General features: G+C 43.1%; 2 protein-coding genes across 3 annotated transcripts; one reads left to right on the top strand and one right to left on the bottom strand.

The window, feature by feature from the left end:
- The first annotated feature begins 66 nt into the window (after positions 1 to 66).
- Positions 67 to 1,070, top strand: LOC131889536 (ubiquitin domain-containing protein UBFD1-like). The gene has a single exon (XM_059238664.1). The coding sequence runs from the start codon at positions 112 to 114 to the stop codon at positions 904 to 906; it is 795 nt and encodes a 264-aa protein (XP_059094647.1). The 5' UTR covers positions 67 to 111; the 3' UTR covers positions 907 to 1,070.
- A 1,074-nt stretch (positions 1,071 to 2,144) lies between these two features.
- Positions 2,145 to 7,177, bottom strand: LOC131889534 (zinc finger protein 628-like). Of its 2 annotated transcripts, none has more exons than XM_059238662.1 (4): positions 6,949 to 7,177; positions 5,222 to 6,260; positions 4,595 to 5,119; positions 2,145 to 4,466 (listed from the first exon to the last, which is right to left on the bottom strand). In XM_059238662.1, the coding sequence occupies exons 2-4, from the start codon at positions 6,243 to 6,245 to the stop codon at positions 3,790 to 3,792; spliced, it is 2,226 nt and encodes a 741-aa protein (XP_059094645.1). In that variant the 5' UTR covers positions 6,246 to 6,260; positions 6,949 to 7,177; the 3' UTR covers positions 2,145 to 3,789. The 2 variants fall into 2 exon arrangements, with proteins under 2 accessions (XP_059094645.1, XP_059094644.1); XM_059238661.1 differs by having other exon boundaries at positions 4,595 to 5,122; positions 6,949 to 7,176.
- Between the last annotated feature and the right edge of the window lie 19,145 nt (positions 7,178 to 26,322).

Here is a 26,322-nt window from a genome sequence, read left to right as displayed (position 1 = left end):
AATTTACATACAAAAGAGAAAATGTTAAAGTATTTGCATTTTAGAGGTCTCTTCACCCACAGGAANCCAGTTTCCACGACCGAGCCCATCTCTGTCCCCAACTCAGAATCTATGGAAACCACCACGTCCCCCGGCGTGGCCGCTGCGGTGGCCAGTGGCATGCCCGGAGGACTGCCTCGACAGTACAACGATCAGGATTTGGCCGATTTCCCCGGCGAGAAGGTGGATTTCAAGGTGATCTACAACAAGAAGAAGTACGATATCAGTTTCCCGGTGGAAGAGACCGTGGGTTGCCTCAAGGCCTATCTCCAGAGCGTGATCCAAATCCCGCCCGCCATGATGAAGGTCATGTTTAAGGGCTTGGCCAAGGACGAGATGACTCTGCGACAACTAGGACTGGTCAAAGGATCCAAGGTCATGGTGGTGGGTTCGACCCTCAACGACGTGCTCGAGGTGTCCACCAAACCTACAGCCTCGCAATTGAAGGAAATCAAAATTGCCGGGGCGGACGGTGGATCCAGCTCGAAATCATCGCGGGACAAGATTCACAAAAAGGTCTTGGACAAGGGCAAACCCGAGGACGCCACCCCCGGAATCAAAGGTGTGCGTCAATCCCTCCCATCTACGCCCCTCTCGGGCATGCTCAATAAGAGTGGCGGCAAGGTGCGTCTGACATTCAAGTTGGAGGTGGATCAAGTGTGGATCGGGACCAAGGAGCGCACCGAGAAATTGCCCATGAGCTCGATTAAGAACGTGGTCAGCGAGAGCATCGAAGGCCACGAGGAGTACCACATCCTGGCCTTGCAATTGGGCCCGACCGAGGCCTCGCGGTATTGGATCTATTGGGTGCCGGCCCAGTACGTGGACGCCATTAAAGACAGCATACTGGGCAAGTGGCAAATCTGACGAGAGGCGGAGCATGGGAGGCATCTGATTTTAGCTGTACATACAGGACTGTGATAACATTTTAGTTCGGACGTGTCCACACGCAAGCATCAAACCAACCACGAGAACAAGTTCAGGGGTGAAAGCGCGGGAAAGAACCAATAAATGCGTCAATCAGAACCAGAGATCCTGCCAGCTTGAGCTTATTTTAAACGAGTAATTCAATTGAACATGGGTTTGGCTACCGTATCGGATTTCAGCTGTGTGAGCTAGTCAGGCTGCGCCACAATCGCGGCAAGAACTACTATGATTTTTGCACATCCAGTGCTTCCAAATTTTCATTGACAAAATTGTACACCATGTTTAGGAAATCATTCGACTATTAGTTAGAACCATTTAAGTTCAACATTCACTTGATAAAGATTGCATTACATTGCAAGTGATAAATGTATGAAGAAAATACAAAAGAAAATATTTGGTGCCAATTTTTTGCCATCAGTAAGAAATGTGGTGACACTTCCTTCATGGTAGAACCAGAGGGCGCACTAGTATGAAATCCCAAAGCTTTACACCTCTCTTATCCTTGGTAAGCATTCCATTTCAAGTATAAATGTCAACTAAGGTATGCCATAGGAGAATGTTTTCTAAAAGAGGTTCAAACTTAGGGATGTTACCCCCTGTTCCGACCTCGGAAGAATGAGATTGAGGGTCTCACTGACCATCAAATGTTTAAAAAAATGCTATTTTTTTTAATTTTCAGAACTTGTTTTTTTTTGCACCCTTTGCAATTACGGTTTGCCTTGTCCTCTGATAATATTTGCTGGTTCTATTGTAGACATGCATAGATATTGTATGCACATGCCTATCTAATCTGATCAAGGTGGTGGGACTATAGAGGAAGCAACTCCTATGCCTAGAGAGTGCGATGAGAGCTAGCCAGACGGACTAGTTTTGACTAGCGACGAACTAGCGAATGAATGTCAGCTGACCGGCTGCTAGGGTATAGTTTCTGATTGTAGAGGCGCTGCTTTCCATCAGCTACAGTGGCACTGTCAACGGGTTACCGATTCAGCTGCAGTAAAAAAAACAACAAACTCGATTTTTACTCTTCTAGGGTTGAAGGTTGTTGAATCTGTTTGGGTGTACTACTTTTTAGGTCAAGGGAACGTACCTTTTCCGACCAAAAGCAAATCCAGCTTAGATCAAACTTGGCAGTACTGGCTTGAAAGTTTGAGGCGCAGGCAGATTGGTCACATCAGTAGGGTGTAGTTGGTTTATATTTCATGTTATATAGCGGTACTCGGAGACAATAGTAGTAATAATAGTAGATGTGGTTTAGTATTGTGGTCAAAAGTATATCTACACGGATCAAGATCGTCATCATACATATAAAACAAGTAACGTCGGAAAAAACTAACGTCGTTTGCCGTCTATATGTACACAAAACGCATATATATCGAGGAGGAAATCGGAGCGTTATACACGCATACACACACAAAAAGATGATTGAGGTCAAATCAGATATGAAACGCCTAGATCTCTTTCGATTACGGGCCAAAAGTCCATGGACGGTGAGGTTGTTGCCTCATTCATGTTCGTCACTTTCCGTTCACGGATTCAAGAATTATTGGGAGCAATCAGAGTAGGAATAAGAATGATTGTGATTATGTCGAGTACCAATTCGAGAAGTAGAAGTAAAGGTAGTGAGCGACATCAGCAATCAAATTAATAGTGAAGTTGAACAATGTGCGAGTGTATATGCATGTATATAGAAAGAGGGAGGAGGTCGGTTCAGGGATCGGGAACGTTATTACTAATTAAGTGACGTCATAAAAATATATTTTGTGGAGCCGAAAAAAGCCAGTGTTGACACTCGGTTTTAAAAGAGTTTCTTCAATTAGGTTCGCCACACTATCATTAAGAACAACAATATAATAATAATGTAATGGCGAGAACGAGGAGGATGTCGATATCCACAACATCCAAAACGAAACTTGTACTTGTTTACCATGGTGAAAGTTGTGTGTTCTTTTCTGTGTATAATTCTTAATACGACAATCCAGGCAGGCGGAAAGAAGGATTCCTCTATTTTTTGAAGTGCCTCATCTGCCAGGGAACAATATCACAATAGATGGGCAAAAAACGGGAAGTAGAAGGGGGGACGATCTTGCTTTTATTCTTTCTTATTAAGCTATTTTCAATTAAATGACCTAAGGAGGGACTGAAACTCACACTTGGGAACCTAAGAAGACGCTTGAGGACTTATGTCAAACACCATTTTTTTTGAAACGGGTCAAGGGGATTGAATAATGATCAATTTAGAGGCTAAGGGTCACTAGTCGTTCTAGATCGATAAAAACTGGGCCTTTTGGCTCAAAACGAGGAGGGGCGGGCGTTGCTTTTGGTGGATTGCTTGAAAGTTAGAATTGGAATCAAAATAATTCAGGTGATGGCAATAAAAAAGAGAATAGAGAATAAAATGATAATAATTGGATATGAACACACGCTTCGACAAAAAGCATTTCTTCATTATATAAGTTCTCTTATAGGCAATATCGTATCAAAGATACACAAGCATACTCACAAATGAACACGCGCAAACACTCAAAGGGGTGGGACAAGGGGCTCTCCATCCATCGCCACGACAAGATGGATGACGAGGGTTGGGTGGTTGGGCGATATAAGTGACTTCGATCACTTAAAGAACAAAAAGGAGAGGAAGAAAGAAATGGAAATCAGGATTTCGCTTTCTTTCTCGCTCTACGCACACGAAGACTCACAAAACGTAGTTGTAGTAGGAGTAGTAGTAGTAGTAGTTGTTGTTGTTGTTGTAGCGGTAGTAGCAGTACAAGTGGAGAACGACAACGGCAATATCTCATAAAATAAGAGTTGAAAAGAAATCGTCTAGGACACGGCCGCCGTAGCCACACTGTCTTGTGAGGAATCATCCCCTTCTACCACGGTCAGTCGTTCCTCGTCTTGTCCGGGGGAATCTACGGATAAACTTCGTTTCACTGCCGTGGGCACGGCCGAGGCCTGAGAGGTGGGTTGGCCATTGCTTTGCCATTTCAGGGCGTTGATATCCACAGTGGACCCACCCGCAATGGCTTTCAAGTCCAATGTAGACGAGGACCCACCTACGGGGTTGACCGGGGTCACAGAACCACCCGAAGTGGCTGCCCCGGGGAGAGCATTATTGTTCCAGGCTGTGCTCCCGCCCAGGGCTTTCATGTCGATCGTGGTGGACCCTCCCCCCGGGGCAGCCGAAGTGGCCAGCACCATCTCGGAAGGGTTTTGGGCCACGGGCTGTGTGATGCTATTCAGGAGGGCTTGAGCCGCATTGTCCACTTGTTTGGTGTTGGCCGTCTCGTTCCATCGAATCGAGTCGGGCTGAGGGTCCGAGTTTGGCTGAGCCTGGCTCTTGGTGGCCGTGACCGGGGGCTCATCCGGGGGGATGGTGCCACCCGCGGCTGTCACTTGCTCCACACGCTCCTGATGAACTCGAGTGCGTTTGTGACGCTTCAAGTCTGAGCTCGTTTGGAAGCCTTTGTTACAAAGTTGACAGTAGTGGGGTCTTTCTCCTGCAAACGAGAGAGGAGGAACATTGGTTAGACTCAGTGGTCTATGACTCAATCAATGAGATGCATGCAGACGTGAGTGGGCCACCACGTCTCAGTCCGACGACAACCCGGACAGATGGATCTCTTACCCGTGTGCGTGTACAAATGTTTCCTTAGATGAGTGCTCTCCTTGAATCGCTTCCCACACATAGTGCAGGGATAGCGTCGGTCACCACAATGAACCCGGAGGATATGGGCTTTCACGTCACTATTCCGAGTAAACAGTTTCAGGCAAACTCGACAAGCATGTTTGTCACCAATGTCCAAGTTGTCGATCTCCGGGTTGTCGAAATGCTCCTGGTACTGATGGGCCTGAAGCATCACGCGCCCTTTGATGGTCTTGTTACACTGGTCACAAGGGTACGGTGTGTTGAGGTCCTCGTCGTCGGGTGCACACGGTAGGTCGTCCACGGACTCGGCCAAGATCTGATTTTCTTTGTGTCCGGTTCCGCCTCCGACTCCGCCGCCGGCGCTCCGTTTTTTACCCTTCTTGCCCGTGGCGCTCACGGGTAGAGGGGTGGTGGGTAGGACCGCCATGGCCGGAGTCACGGCGGTACCTGCAGGTTGCGTGGTGTAGATCACTTGTCCAGTCTCAGTTTGGTAGATCGCTTGGGCTACTGAAAGGCAGAGTGCCAAAATATCATTAGTACCATACCGAAGGAGGCAATACTGTGCTGTAATTCATTATTGACGGGCATGTCTCGATCCGTGCCTACCTGACGATTCGGTGAAAATGGTTTCATTCATGATGGCGGCCAAAGGGTCGGAACTATCGCCGCCCACCGAGCCGTTGCCCAGTTCGACTTTGTAGGACACACCCGTGTTGGGATCCACGGCGATGTAGGATCCTCCGGCTTGCGGGGCGGCGGTGAGGACATGCTCGCTCTTGATACCGTTCACCATGGCATTCATGGGCACGGGTTGAGTGGGCAATTGGATGGACATGTGCTTGGACGTGCTCACGGACATCGGGAGGGACGAGGGCACCGAAGTGGCCAGACGCGGCATCTTGGCCGGAGGCACGGGATGGGTGGGCAAGGCGATCGACTGGTGATTGGCGGCCAAGGACTGCATGACCATGGGGTTGGGCTGCTGAGGCAGCGGCACCTGTGGCAGTTGGGCCGTCATGGGGGGCGGGAGTTGGGTGGGCAATTTGAACTTTGAGGGAGATTCGATCCGGGACAACGGGATGAGGGGGGCCGAGAAAGTGGTGGGGCGTTCGTTGGTGGACTCGGCCTCGATCGAGGCGTTAATGTTCAGGGCGTACACCAACTTCATGAGACTGTAGAAATGGTCCTCTTTGGACACGACCGTGCCGGTGTACACAAAATGAACCAAGGCCTGTACCAGACAGGCCTTCACTTCCGGCAGAATCAGCGAGATCTCATCCACCCCATACAGGGGGGAATTCTGAAACAAGAGCTTCAGAAAGGGCGAGGCCGTGGCCAAGAGCATCTGATGGGCCCGCACCACACCGTCCTCGCAATAAATGGTCAGGTCCACATAGTCTTGCTGGTCGCACAAATATTTGGCTGCGGACAGCAACTCCACTTGGTGTCCGGGCCGCACCAGCTTCTGAGCCGGGGTGTGCATGACCCGCATCTCGGGCTGTCTACCCACCATGTTGGTGGTGTGATGCGGCTGCTGCTGTTGTTGTTGTTGTTGTGCCTGATGATGGGGATGATGAAGCTCGACCGGACGACTGGATGTGGCCGTATGCTGGACACCGGACATGTCCATAACGGACCAGCACGTCTGCAAGGAAAAACCACACCATCTTGTACAAACAAACAAACTTCGGTCAATTCAATCTTAACACCGTCTCAAGTTCAAAGACCAGGCCAGCCAATCAGCCTCGAACTCCTATCCGTGGACAGTAATCCGACGAGCACTCCCTCCCCATGCCTCCGGTGGGCGGGGGTGGGTCTTAATGTCTCAAAACAGACTTGGATGATCTGAATCCGAGACCACACAAGATGAGATGCGTCAAGATCGACGACTCAAGCCATGTCAGCAAGCCCACGTCAAAATGAGCACGCCACTCCCACTCCAGGGGGTCTAACCGGGTCCAAGCGATCTAGCACCGACCCGGAGCCGGGTCGGACCCCATCGATGAGGACACGGCGATGGTCATGGGAGAGGATAGAGGCTAATTCGGGGATGGACGGGTTGGACTTGTGGAACGGGTGGAACGCACCGAGGATCGAGGGCGATTGACGCTGATTGACAGAACACGCACTGGGAAAGAAGGCCAGGGGTAGGTCGACCCACAGACCGACCGACGGACCGACCGACGGACAACCAACCAACCAATCCACCCACCCATCCAAGGCCTGAGGTAGTGAGCGAGTGAGGTAGTGAGGGCGGGTGGGAGGGAGGTAGCTAGTGGACTGGCTGGGTGAGTGAGTGAGTGAGTGAGGCGAGGGCGGTTTCTCATACTTACCGCGGGCTGGGATGATGCTTGAGGCCTTCACGCGAGGCCTTCGTAGAGCCCGATCCTCGGCGATCCTCGGCGATCGTCGCAAGGTGTCGTAAGTGACCCCTTCTGCTCCTGGGATGCCTCGTTGTGTCCTCTCTTTGGTTGTTTTGAGCACACACTTTTACGTACGCGTTCTCGTTCCCCGACTTTGGTCTCTTGAGTTCGTTCCTTCCTTCCTTCCCTATTGGCTTCCTGGCTGCCTCCCTCCACTTCTTTCCTCCTTCATTCACGCACTCACTCATTTTGTTACTCACTCACTCACTCACTCAGAGCTTGTCACACTCAGGGGGGAGCGAAGGATGGAGCGAAAGAGGCTTCTCCTAGAGGGTCTGCTAGCTGTTTCCCTAGCTTGGATCGACGGGAGTTAGCAGTTAGACTCCACCAGACATTGCTACTGCTCAATCATCCGGCCAGCCACTGAACGAGTGAACCACCTACCCGGTCGGTCGGTCAGTCGGTCGGTTGCTCGGTCTAACAGGGAGCAGCTTCATACTTCAAACGATCAGGATGAGTGGAAGACGGCCCCACGCATGCACACAACCTTCCACACACACACGGACAACCGCACACCGAACCACGCTCCTCCGTTAGCCTCTCTTTCCCTCCCTCCCTCGCTCTCTCTGTCTTTCTGTCTATGTGGAGACATCGGTTCGTTCTTTCGTTCGTTAGTCAGTTGGTGCATCATCATCATCATCATCATCATCATCTCTCGCTCTCTCTCTTTGGCTGAGCCTACTGGCGCGGCTGGTAGGCGTCACCGCTTCCAACGAGGCCGCTCTATTCCCCACAGTGGGCAAATCCCCGCACACCGACCGCCTAACCTGAGTGCTGCCTGGGAGGAGCTGATTTCACCCTCTTTCACTCGTTCGCCCTCTCTCCTTCTCTCTCCAAAGATCTCTCTCTCTCTCTCTCTCTCTGATTCTCTGGGTCGTTCGGGCAGTCCGCTTAGGGGAGAACCTGGAGCAGAGGAGGCTAGGACGCTGGGAAAACTTCACGATGCCAACGCTCCAACGAATTACTTTCAGGCTCCCGCCTCCAGCGGGCAGGCGGGCTGGTGGGCTGGCGGAGTGGGTGAGGGAACGATTCAGAACCCAGCCTAGGGGTACAGAGGGAGCGTCGGGCCGCTCTAACGCAAAAGAGAGAGCGGGCGGATGCGGCCAGCGAGCGTGGGGCGGCCCAGATGGGCCTGCCCGAAGAACAAACCGACGATAACGACGATGATGATGTCGCAGAAGAAGATGCGAGGGAGCTGAATGATTATGGCGGTGGAGGGACTGGCTGCGAAGGACTTGAATTTTTGAGTAGAAATCCGTGCCCTCACGCGGAATCACGGAGGAGAGCGCAAAATAGAAATTTAACCAGGCTTGCGCTCTTAGTTCGTCCCTTGGCCGGTCAGTTTCCAACCATGTTATGGCCAAATATCGTTCTGAGGTGTCTCATTCGATATAACAGTGAAAACCCTTTTATCGTCACCCTCGGAACCAAGCCAAATTGACGAAATATGCGAAGTTTCTTTGTTAGGTGTATAAAGACGTCAAATACGCAAATAAACTTTAATATAAGAGTGTTCAAACGATACATAGCTCAAAAGAGGCTGCAATTCTTGAAACTTAATTTTAAAATCCTTGGAAACTATCAAGGATACTTTGCTTCAATGTCTTAATCATAGTTTTGCTTACTTCCGTTTGAGTGAGCCTTTTCTAACCTCTGACATTGCAGCATCAATTTCTTGGGTTGTAGGAGGTTCTTGAGCTGTCTACAAGGGCATCTTTGGGAGAACATTTAAGGCTTTTGAAATAGCTTCCATGCTTGGGTTGAAAAATTATTTCTTCTCAAAGGCATAATGAAACTTTGGACAAAGTAGAATTCGGCTTGGTTGGCAAACAAGTAAGCAGGCAGAGAAAGCAGATTTTTATCTGTGTTCTGTTTTTATTTACATGATCGCATTGACAAAACCACTTAATCTTTTTCAAAAGTTCAAGTAACAGGCTTTTTCAGTTGTGCTGTGGAATCAGAACTGAAAGTGATTTTTTTTGCAACAAAAATAGTGCATAAAAGTTTGCCTCAAAATGATGAGATATCCGGAGTGAGGCGACGCCATAAACGGGGTCAATTCATGTTAACACCTGTAAGAATGAATAGGGACTTTGAGAAAACGACGTTATTGACGTTAAAAGGGAAGACTATATAAGCGGGCTCCACTATAATCTTCTTTCACCACATATATCATGACTGCAAGGCTCCCAAGGAAAAATTCACCCTGGAACATTCTTCAATCATGGAATTTGTAATTTCGCTCCGGACGTCAGTTGAGGATTGGTGCACATTACTTCATAACATTTGGACAAATGAGTTTGGCATCAGTCCTATGTAAGGGCAGCACTGATTAGAAACAACGGCATACTGAAGGGAACCACATACAACCAACCTTGCGTACAACAGAGTCGGGAAAAGCAAAGGTGCTAGCCAATCCCAGTAAACCGTCTCTTAAGTGGACAAAACGACAAAATGTATAAATCTACTCCACAACTTTGGACTCATTAGGCAAGTCCTCAAGCCAACAAAGAAAGCCATATCTCGAGCCCATAACTTTCCTGAAGTTGCAATCAATTTCTAAATACAAGAAATAACTCAAAAAAAGAATGTGGATTTTTGATATTATCATTGTGCTTCAATGCGCAAATTACTAACATCAGGAAAATGCAGTCACGCTGAGAAAAATGGAAAAGCCGCCGGAGGAACGTCAGGTCTGCTTTGTCTTATGAGCGTCGTTCGAAATTGACAGAGAGAGCGATTCCCAAATCTCAAGCAGTCAGGTTTGCCTTAGGTGGAGGCATGAGTGGATGCAAGTAGAGTTGGAAGAGTCTTTGAATAAGACCCGGGTTAAACTACACTAGAGGACTTAACCCATTGGCTCGCGGTCTTCACAAGTCAAATCAATCGCTAGTTATAGATTTCTACAGCATATTTTTACAGGTTGGAAAGCTGGACTTGAAGGTTCAAATTCGTGTATTCTTCATGACGCTCATGTTTGAGCGTTTAAATGAATCAGTTAGGAGGAAGCAACTCATCTAGCGTCCCAGTCCCAATTATTTGACGAGGGAAAATCGGAAAATCCAGGTTTTAGGGACAATTGCAGTGACCGCAGAGGCTTACCGATGTGCTTGATGTGATATTCTTGCTCTCGAGAATTCAGGTTAGTCAATCAAAAAAGGCTTCCTCTCCATTGATAATGATTAATGAATAACCTCTTATAAACGGCTCCTTTATTGTTTAATTGGCTTCAGTCTAATATTGGTAGGGAACATGTTGGAGTTGATCTTGTAGCATTTTTTGAGTTAGGTTTGGATAAGGTTTTGATCAAAATTCAAGTTTGTCCTACTTTCAAGGTCTAGCTCAATTCACCAACTCTAGTTCCTAGAAAATATTGGACAGAAATTACATAATTTCCACCTTCAATCGCTGGGGATTAAACTTCTAATAGGCAAGGAAGTCCGCAAAACAGGGGTTTCAAGGAGGAATTTGCTTTCTTTGATTAGAACCGGCCTTTCTTACCGAATAAGAAATGACTGTTTGGGTTTGGAAAACTTCAATGACCTCATCTTATTTTTGCTGCACTAAAGCTCAAGACAAAGTGTATTTTAAGAAGGGCTGTACATATAAGGCATGATTTTTAAAGCATTTAAAAATACGCATACGCAGAAAATACGAAGAAGGAAAGCGCGCTAAATACGGAAAAAGCCATGAAATGAAGGAAAAAAAATACAATGGCAAAATGTTTGTTTTTACCACCCGTTGCTGCATATTTTGTTTGAAAATACTTCTTGGCATACAACAGCATTTTTTAAACTGTCCATTGAATTATTTCAATTCATTAACAAAAACTTAAAACTTTTTTCTTCCAATGCTTGGCAATAGTACTCTTTTTTGATTAATCTGAATGCAATGGTATACATTTTACATTTGATTCTGTTCTTAAGCCTTGTGCTACTGCTTAAGGCTATTTTGATCGCAAAATGATTTGTGGTTTTTTTTGCATCAAATTAGTATTGGGAGGTAGGCTAGCTCAATTGGAAGTCCTTTTTGCTGACTTGCTCAAACAGAAAAAAGGCGTTGATTTTGACATAGTTCCTGAAAAATTAAAATGGTCTGGTTAAGGGATCAATTCTTCATCCGATCTTGGTGCACCTAGGTAAAAACCTTCCTACCACAAAAAAACGAAGAACAAGGAAATGAAAAATGTCCGACTGACCCAAAACAAGTAAAAAAGAGTGAACATGGAGCTGATACAATGAAAAAAGCTTCAAAAATTGGCCGCTCGAAATTGGAAACATAGAAACATGAAAACGACACAAAATCCTCCAAAAGTAAGTCTTGTTCTGCGACTACCAGATCTCATCTTAACAAGCCTTCCATAACAGATTCATCATTAGAGCTGGAGTGGATGAGCATCTTTTGCTGGGGCCAAGTTGATACCGGAATGATGCCAATGGCCAGGGTGGTCCAAAACTGCCATTAAAATGGATGTAAATGACTTAACAGATGTAACAGAAAGGGCAAAATATGCAGATGATTTTTAATCCTCACTTTTGAGTACTTTATTTGAGTAAATAATTATAGTGAGCATTAATTATCGCCAAATCAGTGTTGGGAGCTAAAGGCACAAGCGTGAAGTACGGTACATTTCTAAAGTAACCCTTTGCATTTGCTTTGAACAAAATCAGCACGACAATGTATTTTCAATGATTTTGCATCAAAACATAAGTATAGTCTTATGCTTAAAAATTTGTTCTTTGCGATGAAACAAATACATTTTGAAAGCTAATGAGATGTAGCCTTGAAAGGTACAAAAAAGCTAAATGATCAATCAGGACAGTAAAAAAACCATGTGAAACAACAAGAAGCAAGAGTATTGAATTTGGCAAAAAAACGAACATTTTCAATTTTCAAAGACAAGGGGAAATATCTATGAAAAAGTTAAATTTTCGAGTCGAAACTGGAAACAGTAGATCACATGAATGAAAAGAAAGATAATGCAAAGAGATTTTTTCTTTTTCTCAAGTTTTATTGCAAAGTGATATGTTCCGATATAACGAAGGTAAAAGCTTCCGTAGCCGAATGAGAGGAGGCAGAAGATTCAAATTTCATGTCATGTAATCATTACTAGAGACTCTGAAATCTGTATGCAAAGACGGACAAGGTTTAGCCAATGGTGCCAAGTAGAGGAGTAAGTAAACAATAAAAACAAACTCCCTTATAATACTTACCTTGATTTAGTGTATGATAAAGAAAACTATTACGATAAACACGAACAAATATTTGGTGGAAGGATATTGCAACCTGTTTCCTTGGTAAAAACACCATTTTGTTTTTTCATGAATATTGTATATTGTTTTTACAAGATTTTGACTTTGTGATTCCATACATATTCCAATTTTTAAGGCATTGAAGTGCTAGAAAATGTTATTGAAGCAAAAATGAACATTAGCTCTTGTGGGTTACTTGGCCTGGCCTATAGAGAAATATGACGAAACTTACCATTTTAACATAATTATCATGCATTATTCTTGAGAAGTAAATTAAAACTAACAAGTGCCATCATTCTAAAGGGCAAAACTATAAACAACATGCCCAACAAACCGAACATATCTTTAATTTGTCATTTATTTCAATTTGGCGAATTGTTGAGGCAAACGGTATTGTGATATTGAGCCAAGGTGTTAGTGCGTTGGCAGAACTCCACCAAAAATGACATTATTTTGAGTTTTGTAGCACAACTTCGATCGATTATTGAAATTTCAATTGAATCACACTTCTGGTTGGCTATGTTGTTTGTCAAAGTTCTCCTTTCACAAATTGCCCCAAATAAAGGTGCTGGACGACTTTTTCCTTGGATTTATTATTCTTCACATGCCTAGCCTTGCCCTCCGAGACCAGGATTTCGAGTCCGTGGTGCATTGCATCTGTCACAGGCCACTTAAGACCTTAAGCTATTTTACAATACCAATGTGCGGGCTCTTTTGGGAAATGATTGCCTTGCTCTGGAACTTAGTTCAGAGTCTTGGGCGAATATACAAAAGACAGTCGACCAGATTGGTTGAATTGCCTCATGCATTGTAGCTTTCTTTGGCTACCTTTACCTATGTTCACTAAGTCAAATTTTGGGCCCAAATTTGACCAAGTTAATACATCTTTTGATCGCAATCAATGCTAATTTTGCATGGGACGAGTGGTTCTAGATGATTGACGTTGATGATGATGATTGATTCCTCTGTTTGGTCAATATAGCATAGGGCGCAATATAGATCCTTCATGAGATATGATCTTGAAAGGTTAGGTGATTCCATTTTTTACTTACCGCGGGGAGATGAAATAGTGTCACAGGGCCAGTTGGGCACTCTTAGGCGGCTTGGACTAGCTTGAGCCGTTACATGTATTTTTTCCTTTTTTAGCACTACCGTGGCCTTAACCATGAATGTAATCAGTTTGAATCAAAAAATAAACTCTTTGGCACACTTTCCATCCAAAAAAGTATTCATTACTTGCCTGAAAAAATATGAGAGTCAAGTAGGATAAACAAGTTAAATTGACGGAAATGATCATCAAAGTGCATGAGTTTCACTTTGCCGTTGCGATAGTACAAGCCACTGAGGAGCCGGCCAGTAGATTGAAAGACATAAACTTAAAAAGCAGATATTTGGCTCATGGGAATATAATTGATATTTTTTTGAATGAAGCATTTGCCAAAGAGTTCATTCTTTAATTCAAAACCATAACATTCATGATTAAGGCCATGGTCATGCTAAAAAAGGAGAAAAAAAATATGTGCAACGGCTCAAGATAGTCCAAGCCGCCTAAGAGTGCCTAACGGCTCAGTGACACTATTTTATCTCCCCACGCTAAGTAAAAAATGGAATCACCTAACCTTTAAAGATCATTTCTCATTGGCAACTGTCTGATGAGCCATCACCATTTTTGGGGGGAAGTCATTGTCTTACCTAAAGACTCTGAAAGGACATGAGTGACATGAGTGTCATTAGTGCTAACCATGATAAAGAGAAGCTTTTAACAAACCAAAATACAAATCATAGCAAAAGTCATACAATTTTTCCTAAGGTTTTGAAAAGCATTTGTGAAAATAGGAAACTTAAAAGTAGCCATAATGAGCCCAAAACAGCCTCTTCAGGCTTTAAAGCGTTGTCTATCAATGTTAATAAATAAAAATGTGTCAGTGAATGAAAATTGAATGCTTGATGAACACTTACTTTCACGGATAAAGGATAAATGACTTAGAACTGTAATATAACCTTATAAAAAGAGCTATTAATCCCTAATTCAGGTGTCCCCCTAAGTGGGTCATCCTCTTTGATCAATTTTGCTCTTAATGTTTGTCGAACCTTCTCTCTCGTTGTACTCGGACATTGAAGAAGGAAAGAAAGATGGCGTAAACATAAAATTTTGAGAGGTTCCTCATACTTTTGCTACTTGATAGTTCTGTCTTAAGGAATTAAATTAGAGTTTTTGACCTTTTAATCAAGAAAGGAATAGGTCATACAGCATTGCGTGCTAATGAACTGTCAAAGTTTTACTCACTAAAATGCATTGATAACACTTTTTACAAAATAAATCAAATCCTAGTGTGTGACCCTACCAAGTTTTAGACCCTTTGAGTTTTTGAGCTGAAAAGTACTTTTTTGCGGACGTCCTTCTCATGACTGGGAATGAAATTCCCAGCACTTCTAGATGAAAAACAGGGATAAGATAAAAGGATGGTTTGACATATATTCCAGAGGTGCGCAAAATATTATTAAGAAATTGTTTAAAAATAATTAAAGTCCTAACAGCAGAGCAACCAAGTGAAGCTTTAATCAGTAAAATGCCCATTTTTCTACAATTCAATACAATGCTGGAAAATAATTGATTCAAATCAGTGGTAGACCATGAGTGAATGAGAAAATGACAGGGCACATTGTGGCTCATGCACATTTGAACGTTCAAACGTGACATTACGCACTTGGGTAGTTCATACGTGCTTCATGATTTCAACATGTACGCTTTTCCAATATTTGTTAGCGGGAGGAAGATCGCATGCTGCTCTTATGCACTCTAAGAAATTCTCCTCCACGCCAAAGCAACGAAGGGGCCCTACGAGGACCAAAAGCCCCTTCCTCTCCCATTTTGAGAAGGTCGATGCGCCCTCCTTGTTTCTGAACAACATTTAACTTGGCTTAGGTCTAACTGGTAAGGCATAATCGCACTTGCGACACTAACTGGCACACGGGTGCACATGACTCCTCTAGCTCCGCGAACTGTCACAATTTCGAGTGCCGGGATGGAATAGAGAGGGTGGGGAGGGTTCGCGCTTCCATGGGTTCTTTCGTCTTCAATGCTCCCTGGAAAACTAAGACTTACCGGCAAATGTCTCTGAAGAATCCTGTTGTTAGCAGAATGGACCACATCGTCCCATTTGCACCTCGCTTGCGTCATGTGTTCCAACGAAGAAAAACGGAAGCTACATCTGAGGAGGTTGAGAGTAACATTGAAAGGCAAAGAGTTCTTTTCGCATGTATTGCATTTTTGCTTCTAGTGACGACTGAGAAAACGAAAGCAGACATACACTGCATATAAATGAATCGTCTTGTATTGGCACTTAGATAAAACTCTTAACAATAAAATTAATGTCTGGCACTCAATCCTCGAGATTTGGGATTTTCATTATTTTTTTTGTCTGATTCAAAGCTGCCTTTTGGTTCAAGTCTAATGAGGACAGAAATTGCTCATAATAACGGCTCATTTTAACACTTGAAATTTCATTCCTTTTCCTCGACCATGTAAATATGTAAATTCCTTCTGAGTAGAAGACATGGTCTACGTGTAGACAAAAATGCATACTGCACAGTGTACAATAGCAAGTCAGGGTTTGAAGGCAGTTAATAATTCCTCAATCTGCACCTGCTTCATTAACATACGACCCAACAACTATCACTCATTGTCTCATTAAAGGCTGAAGTCAACCATGTTAGAGTGTGTCCAACCAATTCAATGCTAACACATTGTGAAGTGGTTAAAACGTTTATCAAGTTTTTTATGAAATACCCAAACATATATTGGCATTATTCTACCTCGCAAAGTCATAAGTAGAGGGTGGATTAGAGATATATTTTTATCAAATTTGATATTATAACTGAAAAAAGTTTTTGATGCCATTTTTTCATGTTACTTTTTCCTCAATTTGGACTTCTAAACGCACCATTTAACCTTCATAGGTGCTTTCAAGTGAAAGGAAATTTGATTGAGTTCATCTTTTAAAAGAATGAAGCATCAGATAAAAGGGAACCTAACTACATTTTTTCTACTTTAAGCTTTACAAATCCTTTCAAAATGAAGTTAAATGTCGGGAAAGTAAGCTCTCGCTAGCGCCACTAGGACTGGTTTTATGTTAGAAATTGTATGTAATGTATCAGTAAGGAAGATATGGAATATGGAAAGACTATAAACTAAGTTGTTGACTCAGTGCTGCCAGGTTTCTGGCCTCCGAACGTGCTAGAATAGGTCGTCTTAAACATGCCACAACATGCCAGATCAAAATCAAAATATGCCAGAAAACATGCCCCAAAGAAAAAACATCCCATTTTTGCAACTTTCTGTAACATGTGGAGGTCGTCATTATAATTCAGCTTGAATTCTTCATAATGGTTGACCACCTGAAGCAAAGCTTTACTGATTTAGAGCATGTTTTTACTCAGTTTCAGAGGTTATGGGCTTCAGGGGAGGATAGTAACGCAGAGCTCCCAGAAAAAGATCAAGAATTATTTCTTTTACTAATTCAATCGATATTCCAAAAACTATTTTACTGGTCAGGAGTGTTACAAGACTTGATTAATTAGGCCATTTGAAATTATAGTTTCCTGGGCTTAAATTGATCTGCAGTGATGCCTTGACATACAAACTGGCATTCATACAGAAAAACTTAAACATTAGAAATAATTGCCTTTTGAAATTAATTTACCTCAATTTGTGGAAACAGATCAGCAAATGTACAACCCAAATTCACTATTCTAAATAATTCAATTATTTTTTTCGTTTTGGATGTTATGGTTGGAGGGATGAGCACTACCCGGCCAGAAAAGGTGGCTATCACATCACATCGCTTTCACATTTCGTTCGGCAGATTTAGAGGGCTAGTCAGAGAAATGACACTGATAATGAGATTTTTGGGTTCCTGCGAGAATGTGTGGCATGTGTGATTGGGAATGACTATAAACACATTTAGCGATGTGATTCTCAAAATCAAGTTCCAATTTCAGGGAACCAGTGTGCAGTGTTGCCAGATGGCCTCCACAGAGGCCAAATTTCCCAAAGTGGCAACTTTAAAAGCCAATGGCCACGGAAAAAATGTGGCCTCCAACCCTTGAATTGGTCACCGAGTGGCTACTTCTGAAACTCAATGGCCACGGGGACAATCATCCGGCCTCCAACTCTTAATTTGACCTCCATGGGCCTACTTTCAAAACTCAATGATTGTTTGGAAGAAAAGTTAACCTTTGTGGGTCATTAGAAGTGTTCTCAAACTTACCCAAGTAACATTTAGTTGCATGCTGGGCCCTTTATTGCATCCTGAACCTTTATTTGCAACATTTGTATCTTTGGTTCGTTTTCACACTCTTTCTGCATTCTAGGCTTCTTTTGACTGACTTTGTCTACATCTAAAACGTGTATTTTCACTATTTTGATGAGAAATTGGCACCCTTGATGTATGTCTGCACAATTCAGGGTTCCGCCTGCCATCTCTTTCCTAAGACACAAACAATTGTACAGCACACTGGAAATATTGAATAAACAAATTTTATTAAACAAAACCACATTAACAGCAACCCACCATCTACTTTCAAAGAATACCTGAGACTATTATGGAAGTTTAGTCTTAGATTAATCTTCAGATATTGCTCCATTGAGACCAGAGCATTCTGTTACAAGAATATATGTGTCCAGCTTAAAAACTTGCTAAAAATACCTTAGTATGCCAAAACGATATAAAGCATCTCTGAAGTTTCCTTTGCATCTTTATTTCCATCCAGGGCTTGTTTTTTTGGATCTGTATTTGCATATTGAGGTCATTTGTTACGCATAGTTTTTAGAACCTTAGCAATTAGTTAGAGAAGAATGAGTGTCATCTCTTGGCAAATCTGTTAACAAGACATGTTGACATGTTTTAGGAAATGGTCAATAAGTGACATTTTGAAATGAAATGGCAAACCTGTATTCACAACAAACGGTTAATGTGCAGGGCAGGGATTTATGCACTAATATCTAAATGAATGAAAGAACATCTAAATTTTCTGTCTGAAAACTTACTTTACACAAAACCTTGACTTTTCCTTGTGGAGTTGGCTTGCAGGCATTGGGTTATTACCAGACTCCAACAAAATGTGGTGTTTTCATGTTGAGCAGAAATAACAGAAGTTTGACGGGCAAAAGAGCTGAACTAGTGCTTTTGTAAAAAAAACCCGGCTATTGTCCCCTCTCTAGAATGTTCCCACAACATAGGAACAATTTCGTTTGTTGGAGTCTAGTCATTACATATCTTGTCTTGACAGATATTTTCAAGCAAGTTGAAAGGTGCTGAACCAAATTGTAAGCTATAGCTGTTCAATAACATGTATTTTTGACCAGTCTCACGGTAATACTACTAAATTAAATGATTTTTTGGTATTTGAATGTTAGGGTTGAAGGGATGAGACTTGCCCCACCAGAAAAGCCAGATATCACATCATTCTTATAAATTTGCTCCAATAAGAATTGTTTTGCCCGTATCAGTTCTGATTCTCCATCTGTGGGTGTGGTTAGTGTCTAAAAGTTTCCTCGAGAAAGCCCGGGTAGGAAAATTGAACCCACGGGCCTTTCTCACAGTAGGAAACTGTGCTAACCACTACACCACATCTCTCCCAAAGTTTGCCCAGATGAAGCCTAAATCTAATTGATAAGTACCTGGAATCCAAATTCTTGGTAGATACTTTTTGTTTGTTTTTTGTCTTCTACAGCTTCAACTAGTCTGTATGGCTTGTACTGTATGAGGTAACAAGAGGCTTCCAATTTTTAGATTCTTTTACCTTATTTTTCTAAAGTTTTTTCATATTTTCTGATTGACTAACAAATAGGTGTGTTGCACCAAAAATTAGTCAAAAAGTACTTAAACTTTATCAGAAAAGAAATTGTAATCTGTGCTTTTGAGTATGCTGTTACAAGTTTAGTCAGAACATCCGCTTATGCTTAAGGAAAGCAAACACGTCTCCAAAAAAAAAATTTGTGAAGAAAAGCTATGGAAAAAATTGACTTTCCCATAAAAATTCTGTATGATATGCTTTTAGCTATTGAAAAAGTATAAACAAAAGAAGCCTCGTTTAACATTTAAATGGCCTCCAAATGGCTAATTTTGAGCACAAAATTGGCCTTCAATGCTGCTAGAAATCTGGCAATGCTGCCAGTGGGTTTATTGCTCCTTTGTCTGCTTTGATTGATACTGAGTAACCCATGGGAAGTCGATCGGCACAACACCCTGTAGCCCGACTGCCAAAGTGTGTTCAAAACAACGTCTCAAGTGGCTTGACTGGAGTGATTTTTCTCTGACCAGCCCTCGAGGCAGAATTATGTCAATGTTCAGTATCGGTTTGTTTCTCTGTCAGTGGGTGTGGTTTGCATTCAAAAGTTTCCTTTGCAGAAAGGCTGGGGAGGAGATTCAAACCAGGGACCTCTCCCTCACTGTAAGAAACAATATGGATTTTATGGTTGTTATCGCTAGGTCAAAAGTGTAAGCGACGTCAAATACGGTGAAAATCCCACGCCTTCAGAGATTGAGGAAGTAGATCCATTGTTGACACAATCCGATCCAAGCCTAACCTAAACTAAAGATGCTTTATATAGAAAGATCAGTAAAGGTCAGCTGATTCTCCTTCTCTCTGATCAGACGACTTTTCTTTTGGGTCCCTTATTCTTATTGGTCAAGGTTTTTCAAGGGCTGCCATTAAGTATAGTTCTCTTAAACAAAAAGCACGATCACTTGTTGAGTTGAGGTAAAATTGAAAGCCCTGCTAAGGTACTTCAGCATGATTATTATTTTGACTAGCTGCTCCTTCGTCGCCATCTAGATGGTATGACCTGCGGTCATGGTGTAGTATTGTTAAAAAGTACCATGTCTCTCTCTCTCTGGTACCATGTCGGGCTTTACCATTGGCACTCTGTTTCATAGAGCGCTTTAGCTGCTCTGTGACATTCTCCCTTTTTTTGGAAAAGGGTCAATCGACGTCACCCAACCTTGATTCTGAATGGGCACCGTTGAGCGAGTTTCACTTTGAACATGCCTCCTTGACCTACGGTCATTATTTCAGACAGTAAGGGGGTGTGGCCTCTACGTTGTATTCCGGGATACAAACCACGCCTCCATGACCTGCGGTCATGATTTCAGACAGTAAGGATGTGTGGCCACTACGTTCTAATGTAATTTGTACATTAATGTATTTTTCGGAGTAAACTCCTGAACTGGAAAGAAACTCTATTAACGTACGACATGCCTCCATGACCTGCAGTCATGATTTCAGACAGTTAGGGGGTGTGGCCATTACGTTCTATTCCGGGATACCAATCCACGCCTCTATGACCTGCGGTCATGATTTCAGACAGTTAGGGGGTGTGGCCACAATGTTCTAATCTAATTTGTACATTAATGCATGTCTCCAAAATGAGGTCCTCTACTTTAATGAAACTGTATTTACTTTCCACATGCCTCCATGACCTGCGGTCATGATTTCAGAAAGTAATGGGGGTGGCTACTAAGTTCAAATCTAATTTGTGCAACAATGCATTTCTCCAAGTGCAGGCCTCTACTAAAGCGAAACTCTATTAAATTTCAAAGTGTATCTATTTCAATTGCCAAGGATGTTACATTCAATAGTAGTTGTCAATTGTCTTTTAAAAACAATGCCTCCATGACCTGCGGTCATGATTTCAGCCAGTTAGGGGATGAATACTGTGTTGTTTATCAATGTATTGGTGCAAGAGAAGACCTGTTCCGAAATGAATGTAATGGGTATTGGGAATAGTGCAAATCCCTTCATCACCACTTCTAGGTACATGGCAGGGTGTCTCTGTGATACTTGATTGTCCTTATGTATTACAGTTTATAGCTGAAATTTTAGCAGAGTATAGTGAAATAATTAAAGATTGTCCATGGAGGAGACATTAGAAAGAGAGATTGCTCGAGTGCAAGCAGCAGAGGTCCCGATATAGTTGCATATTAGACTGTTGTGAAGGTTCATTGAAGGTGAAATTATTCACTGGTAGAAGACACTTGATGCTGTGAATACAATATGATCTACCACAGGGGGCATGAGGGATGTTTTAGTTCCTTCAGAGATATACTTAAGTGTCCAATTACAAGTAATGAAATGGACCCTATCTATATCAGACCGACATTCTTACTTTTGGTGACTACAGGAAATGTACCTTGATCGACCGATTTTGGCTAGGATGGACAGATTTTCAAAATAATACTTTCATTGCGTAACAACTTTTATTCAAAACACATCTGGCTTAGTGCAAGTTTCTGGGGAACCCATGGTTTGGGCGTGGCAGTGGCAAAAGATGGTATTCAGGGCCCTGCTCAACTCACCATTGGCTCGCTCGATTGACCATTTCCACTTCAGTGCTTCGATTGGCACATTTAAAAGGCTTAAACCAATCTAGAATTTAATCCAAGCCCATCCAAGCCTCCTGATCAAGGCTGCACATCCTCTAGCATCTACAACTGTGCGTTCCGCTTGGGTAGTTAGGCCCAGTCTGGAATCATTCCTAACCCCAAGGAGCTCACTCAATGTATTTGGATGGTACCACCACCTCAGTGCCCACAACCACCTTAAGTCTTTCCCGAGATTCACTTTTGATCCGGCCAGACACAAGAAGCTGGGTCTTGGTAGCATTAAGGACCAAGGCTATCCTGGTCGTATCGTCCATAAAGAGCCTAGCCTTGCTGTTAAGCTCAGCTTCTACTTCGTCCTGATCACCAACTGCCCATATGGTGACATCATCCGCGTAACTGACAATGTTGGCGTGACTCATGTCAAGATGATTGGGAAGATCAGCCATCAACACCAGGAACAAAAGGGTCCCAAAATTGAACCCTGCCGGTTCTGGTGATTTTGAAAAATCCGAAAAATCCAACTTTGGTTGGCTATGGTTGGCTAAAATAGGAAATATTTTTGAAAAAAGTACACACAGGTATGGAATAGATTGCAAACATATTACAAAACACCTGCTGATGTTTTCCATCAATCTGAAATAGCTCTTTTATCTTTGCAATTTTTTAAGATACTCTATTTTTAAAAATTAAATTTTAGTTTTGTTTGGGTACTGAACTTCCTCCTTTAAAAATCAGGCACATCTTGACGTGTTCTCATGATTTTTGGGGTAAATGGTCATGAGGTGAATGGTTAGTTTTGGAAAAATTGAATTACCATTACTTTTTTGAAACTTAAAAACTTACTTTTCTCAACAAAATTGTTTTGCAATACATTTCTACGCTCTGGCATTATTGAGTCTTATTCAATGAACTGATATTTATCTTTTTCACAAGATATTAAGATGTACAAAATACGGATCATTCTAGTGGGTATCATGGACAAAGCAAAATCTGCTCGCAAGGGATAGCAGGTTCAATTCACAATGCTGGAAGATATCATGATAGAATTTTCCTTTTCATCTACGTGTTGCTTGATAGGGAAGTCAAAAGCAGCCCTTACAACCTCCAGAACGTGTTGGTGCCTATGTTTTGGAAAGTTTATTTGCAAATTTTTGTGTAAATATCGTCAATTTTCTTTGCAAATTTGTTGTCAATAAAGACCACATATATCTGCAAGTTTTTGCCGGCCCTATAAATAACAACAAAGCTCATGTGGTGTTTACATTTTAATATTTGGTTATTTTTCGTTGAAGTCCCAAAAATTGGGGATAAAACTGGTATTTTTTGGCAAAAGTTGGGTGATAATCGATCCATTTCATCTTACAGCACTGGGTATTGAGGGGAACGGGGCCCCTCTCCACAAAACAGATTGCCAACCACCTTCCATATAGGATCTGAGCCACAACGCACAACACACTCCAAGCCTACTCAGACCCTCCAGTAGATGATCGGTGTTCACCGTGTCAAAGACACTGCTGAGGTCAAAGGCCAAAACCCCAACAACATTTCCCGTCTGCGAGGCTTTTATCCACAAGGCGTGGGCAGCACCTATGGCACCAGTGGTGGAACACCCTTTCCTAAAGCCGAATTGGCTGTTTGGATGTCCGTCTACTAGTTGCAAGTGGCGTTCCAAGTCTGCCTTCACTATCTGTTCCAGCACCTTCGAGAGGGTTGGCAGTATGCCCACTGGGCGGTAGCTGGCGGGTCGTTGCAAGATTTCCCCTTGCCTTTAAGGATGGGGGTGACCATGCTAATTTTGAACCCATTGGGAACCCTGGAATTTGACAGTGATTTGTTCACTAGGTGGGAGATTGGTCCTACCAGTATCTCAACACCTAGTTTCAGGACCAATGTGGGGATAATATCAGCGCCCCATGCAGGTGTGTCACATAGTCCTTTTATGATGTTTGCAACCCGGGTAGAATTTGCAAAAGAGAAACCAAATCTGAATGGCATTTCCTCCTCAGATAGTTGATCAGATTGGTGTGCCGCAGGTGACACAATGGTGGAGCGGAGGTCCTCTATCCTTTCCACATAGAAATTATTAATAGCCACTGCCGCTTCCCCATCAGTGGAAGTGGAGGAACCATTGATGCTCAGGGCAGGAGGCAGCATTGGGGAGGGTTTACCAAGTGCCTCTTGTGCTAAGTCCCAAAGGACCCTGGAGGAACCCATGGCTTTTTCAAGCTTAGAGAGGTTGGAGTGCAGCTTGTCCCGTCAGACAAGTTTGCTAGTTCTGTTTCTTAATGTTTTGTATGAGGTCGTGGTGGTTGCAGAGTCCCTTCTTTTCATGAGGGCAAGCGTTTCATTGGAGAGGTACAAACTTGCCCCCCTTCTTACTTTTCTGGCTTTCATAGGTGCCACCAGATCCATGGCATGCGTGATTCCACTCACCAAGAAGTAATGGATGCTCTCCACGTCATCCAACTTATAAATTTCGTGCCAGTTCCACCCATTTGATGCATCCTCTAAAACACACTTAGAGATGTGCTTTAAGTTCCTGCTAAGAACTGAGGTGAGTGGGTCTGACGACTTTTTTAGTCGAACTTTCGTGATCAAGGGCCTATGATCTGATGTGGGGTCAGGGAGAACAGTCACAGTGAAGCAGGCACCAAAAACATTCGTGAGGTCAATGGTTGATGTTCGGCGAAAGCCTTGGAAGGTGCCATGAGACACCCAAGTAGGGCCAGTTAGGATATACTCAAGGCCTGCCTCTGTGAGATCCGACAACAATTTGGTTGGAAGTAAATGCCGATGGTAGCCTTTATCATCCACCGGGGAGACATACAAGTTCAAATCCCCTGTAAAGACAACCACACTTGCTTCAGCAGTGGCTGCTGCAGACTAATCGAGCAAAGCTTCCACTTGTAACCTCTCCACCGCAAGCCCAGACCATGGGCAATACACACCACCGAATAGTGACCTCTTTGGTAAAGAGAATTCAAGCCATATTGCCAGGGTTGGGAACAAGTCTACGCGAAGTTTAGCATCAAACTTGATAGCTGCCACTGATTTCACAAGAGCTAGAACCCTCACTTTTTGCCCCGGCAACGTAATAGGTGGAAGGAACGTAACATAGTCTTGAACCGCAAAGCAAGCCGCAGCCTCTAGTTCCAGTTCTGCCTCAGTGACGAAGAGTACATCCACATCATTGCTCACGAGAAGGTTGATGAGCATAAGCTCTTTGGTTGCCCTCATTGTGCGATTTGCCGAGTTCCATGTCACTATTGTAAGCTCCCATTGGCTAGTCTTACCAAGACGGCCATGAGTAGCTCTGTCACCCTGGCCCTTGCCATGGATGTTTGCCCGATGGGTGTTGACATTTACTTAAACCTACCCTCAGTCCGGAAAGCCTTGTTTCAAAACTTGCCATCTTTTGTTTTTGCCAAAACATGGAACGATTACCAAGCCAATTTAAAGGTTAGTTATTGCCTATTTGGGACTCTGGAGCAATGGATTAGGTGTGCGAGAGGGAAACTCATTACTTCATACTCGACCTCTTGCGACGAAGGTTTAAGCAACCTGGACCTCATGAAAACCAACCGTTATGGCTTAAGAGGTTCCACGGTCCCAAATCAACCCATATCAATATTTTTTACAAACATACATGAGTACATACATACATAAATACATACATACATATAGGTTGCGTAAGAAGTTATGTGATCTAAAATAAAATCCATAGATAAGCAAACTTATTACGCACCCCATTATAAGACAAATTTAAACATGGGAGTTAAAGTTTTCACACTTTAAAACTTTAAAGAAAAAAAGTTAACACTATTATGTAGTTTTATCGAAAATCTGCGGAAGTTAAGGTAAGTGACATTTTCAATAATAACGGAACCTTTTACAATCGAAGGCGTTCTGAAAGCTGTTTAGAGCCGTTCAATGATTGACCCTGACTAGCTCTGTCGGTTGTATGCAGGTCTTTGTGTTGACCAGAAATGAACAACAAACTAAGGTTGCGTGATTTTGTAATTAGGTTGCGCAGCGGCCCATTCTAAGTCATTCAAAGTACAAATGCCAAAAGAGAAAATGCAGGCTGTTTGAATACATAACGACAAAGCACATCAACCAACCGTCAGTCATCAGATTGACATTGACCACCAGTCACCAGATTCAAATCAATCACATCGCATCAGTTTCATACCAATCATCCATAATGGGATGGGCACCCATCACCCAATCTGGTCCAAGGACGGGTATCAATCCGATGACGGGTGGGTAATGTCAGTCCCAATCTGAGAAGGGCGGCCAATCCGGAGCTTTGCCGTTATGTATTCAAACGGCTTGCATTTTCTCTCTTGGCATTTGTGCTATGAATGACGTAGCACGGTGCCCAAATCCATTAATTTAGAAAAATGGAAGAGGGGAGCAAAATGGTATCTCGTATTGAATACAGCAAGACCGGGGCTGTTTGAAGATAGTAAGCTGGATTTGTGTCACTGTTCATTTTTGGGCTTAATTCATGTTTAAAAAGTTACTATTTTCCAATGGAAGACAGACTTCCTCAAGCTGTCCCTAATCAGCTTATTTTTCAGACCCGCCATTTGAAACATCCTCCAAGATGTACTTTCAAGTGGCAAATGAAATAAGTTGACAGG

This window comes from Tigriopus californicus, chromosome 10 (assembly GCF_007210705.1).
Source record: "Tigriopus californicus strain San Diego chromosome 10, Tcal_SD_v2.1, whole genome shotgun sequence".
NCBI classification, from domain to species: domain Eukaryota; kingdom Metazoa; phylum Arthropoda; class Copepoda; order Harpacticoida; family Harpacticidae; genus Tigriopus; species Tigriopus californicus.
Note: the sequence above shows the minus strand (reverse complement) of the source record. Positions and strands in the feature narration are given on the sequence as shown.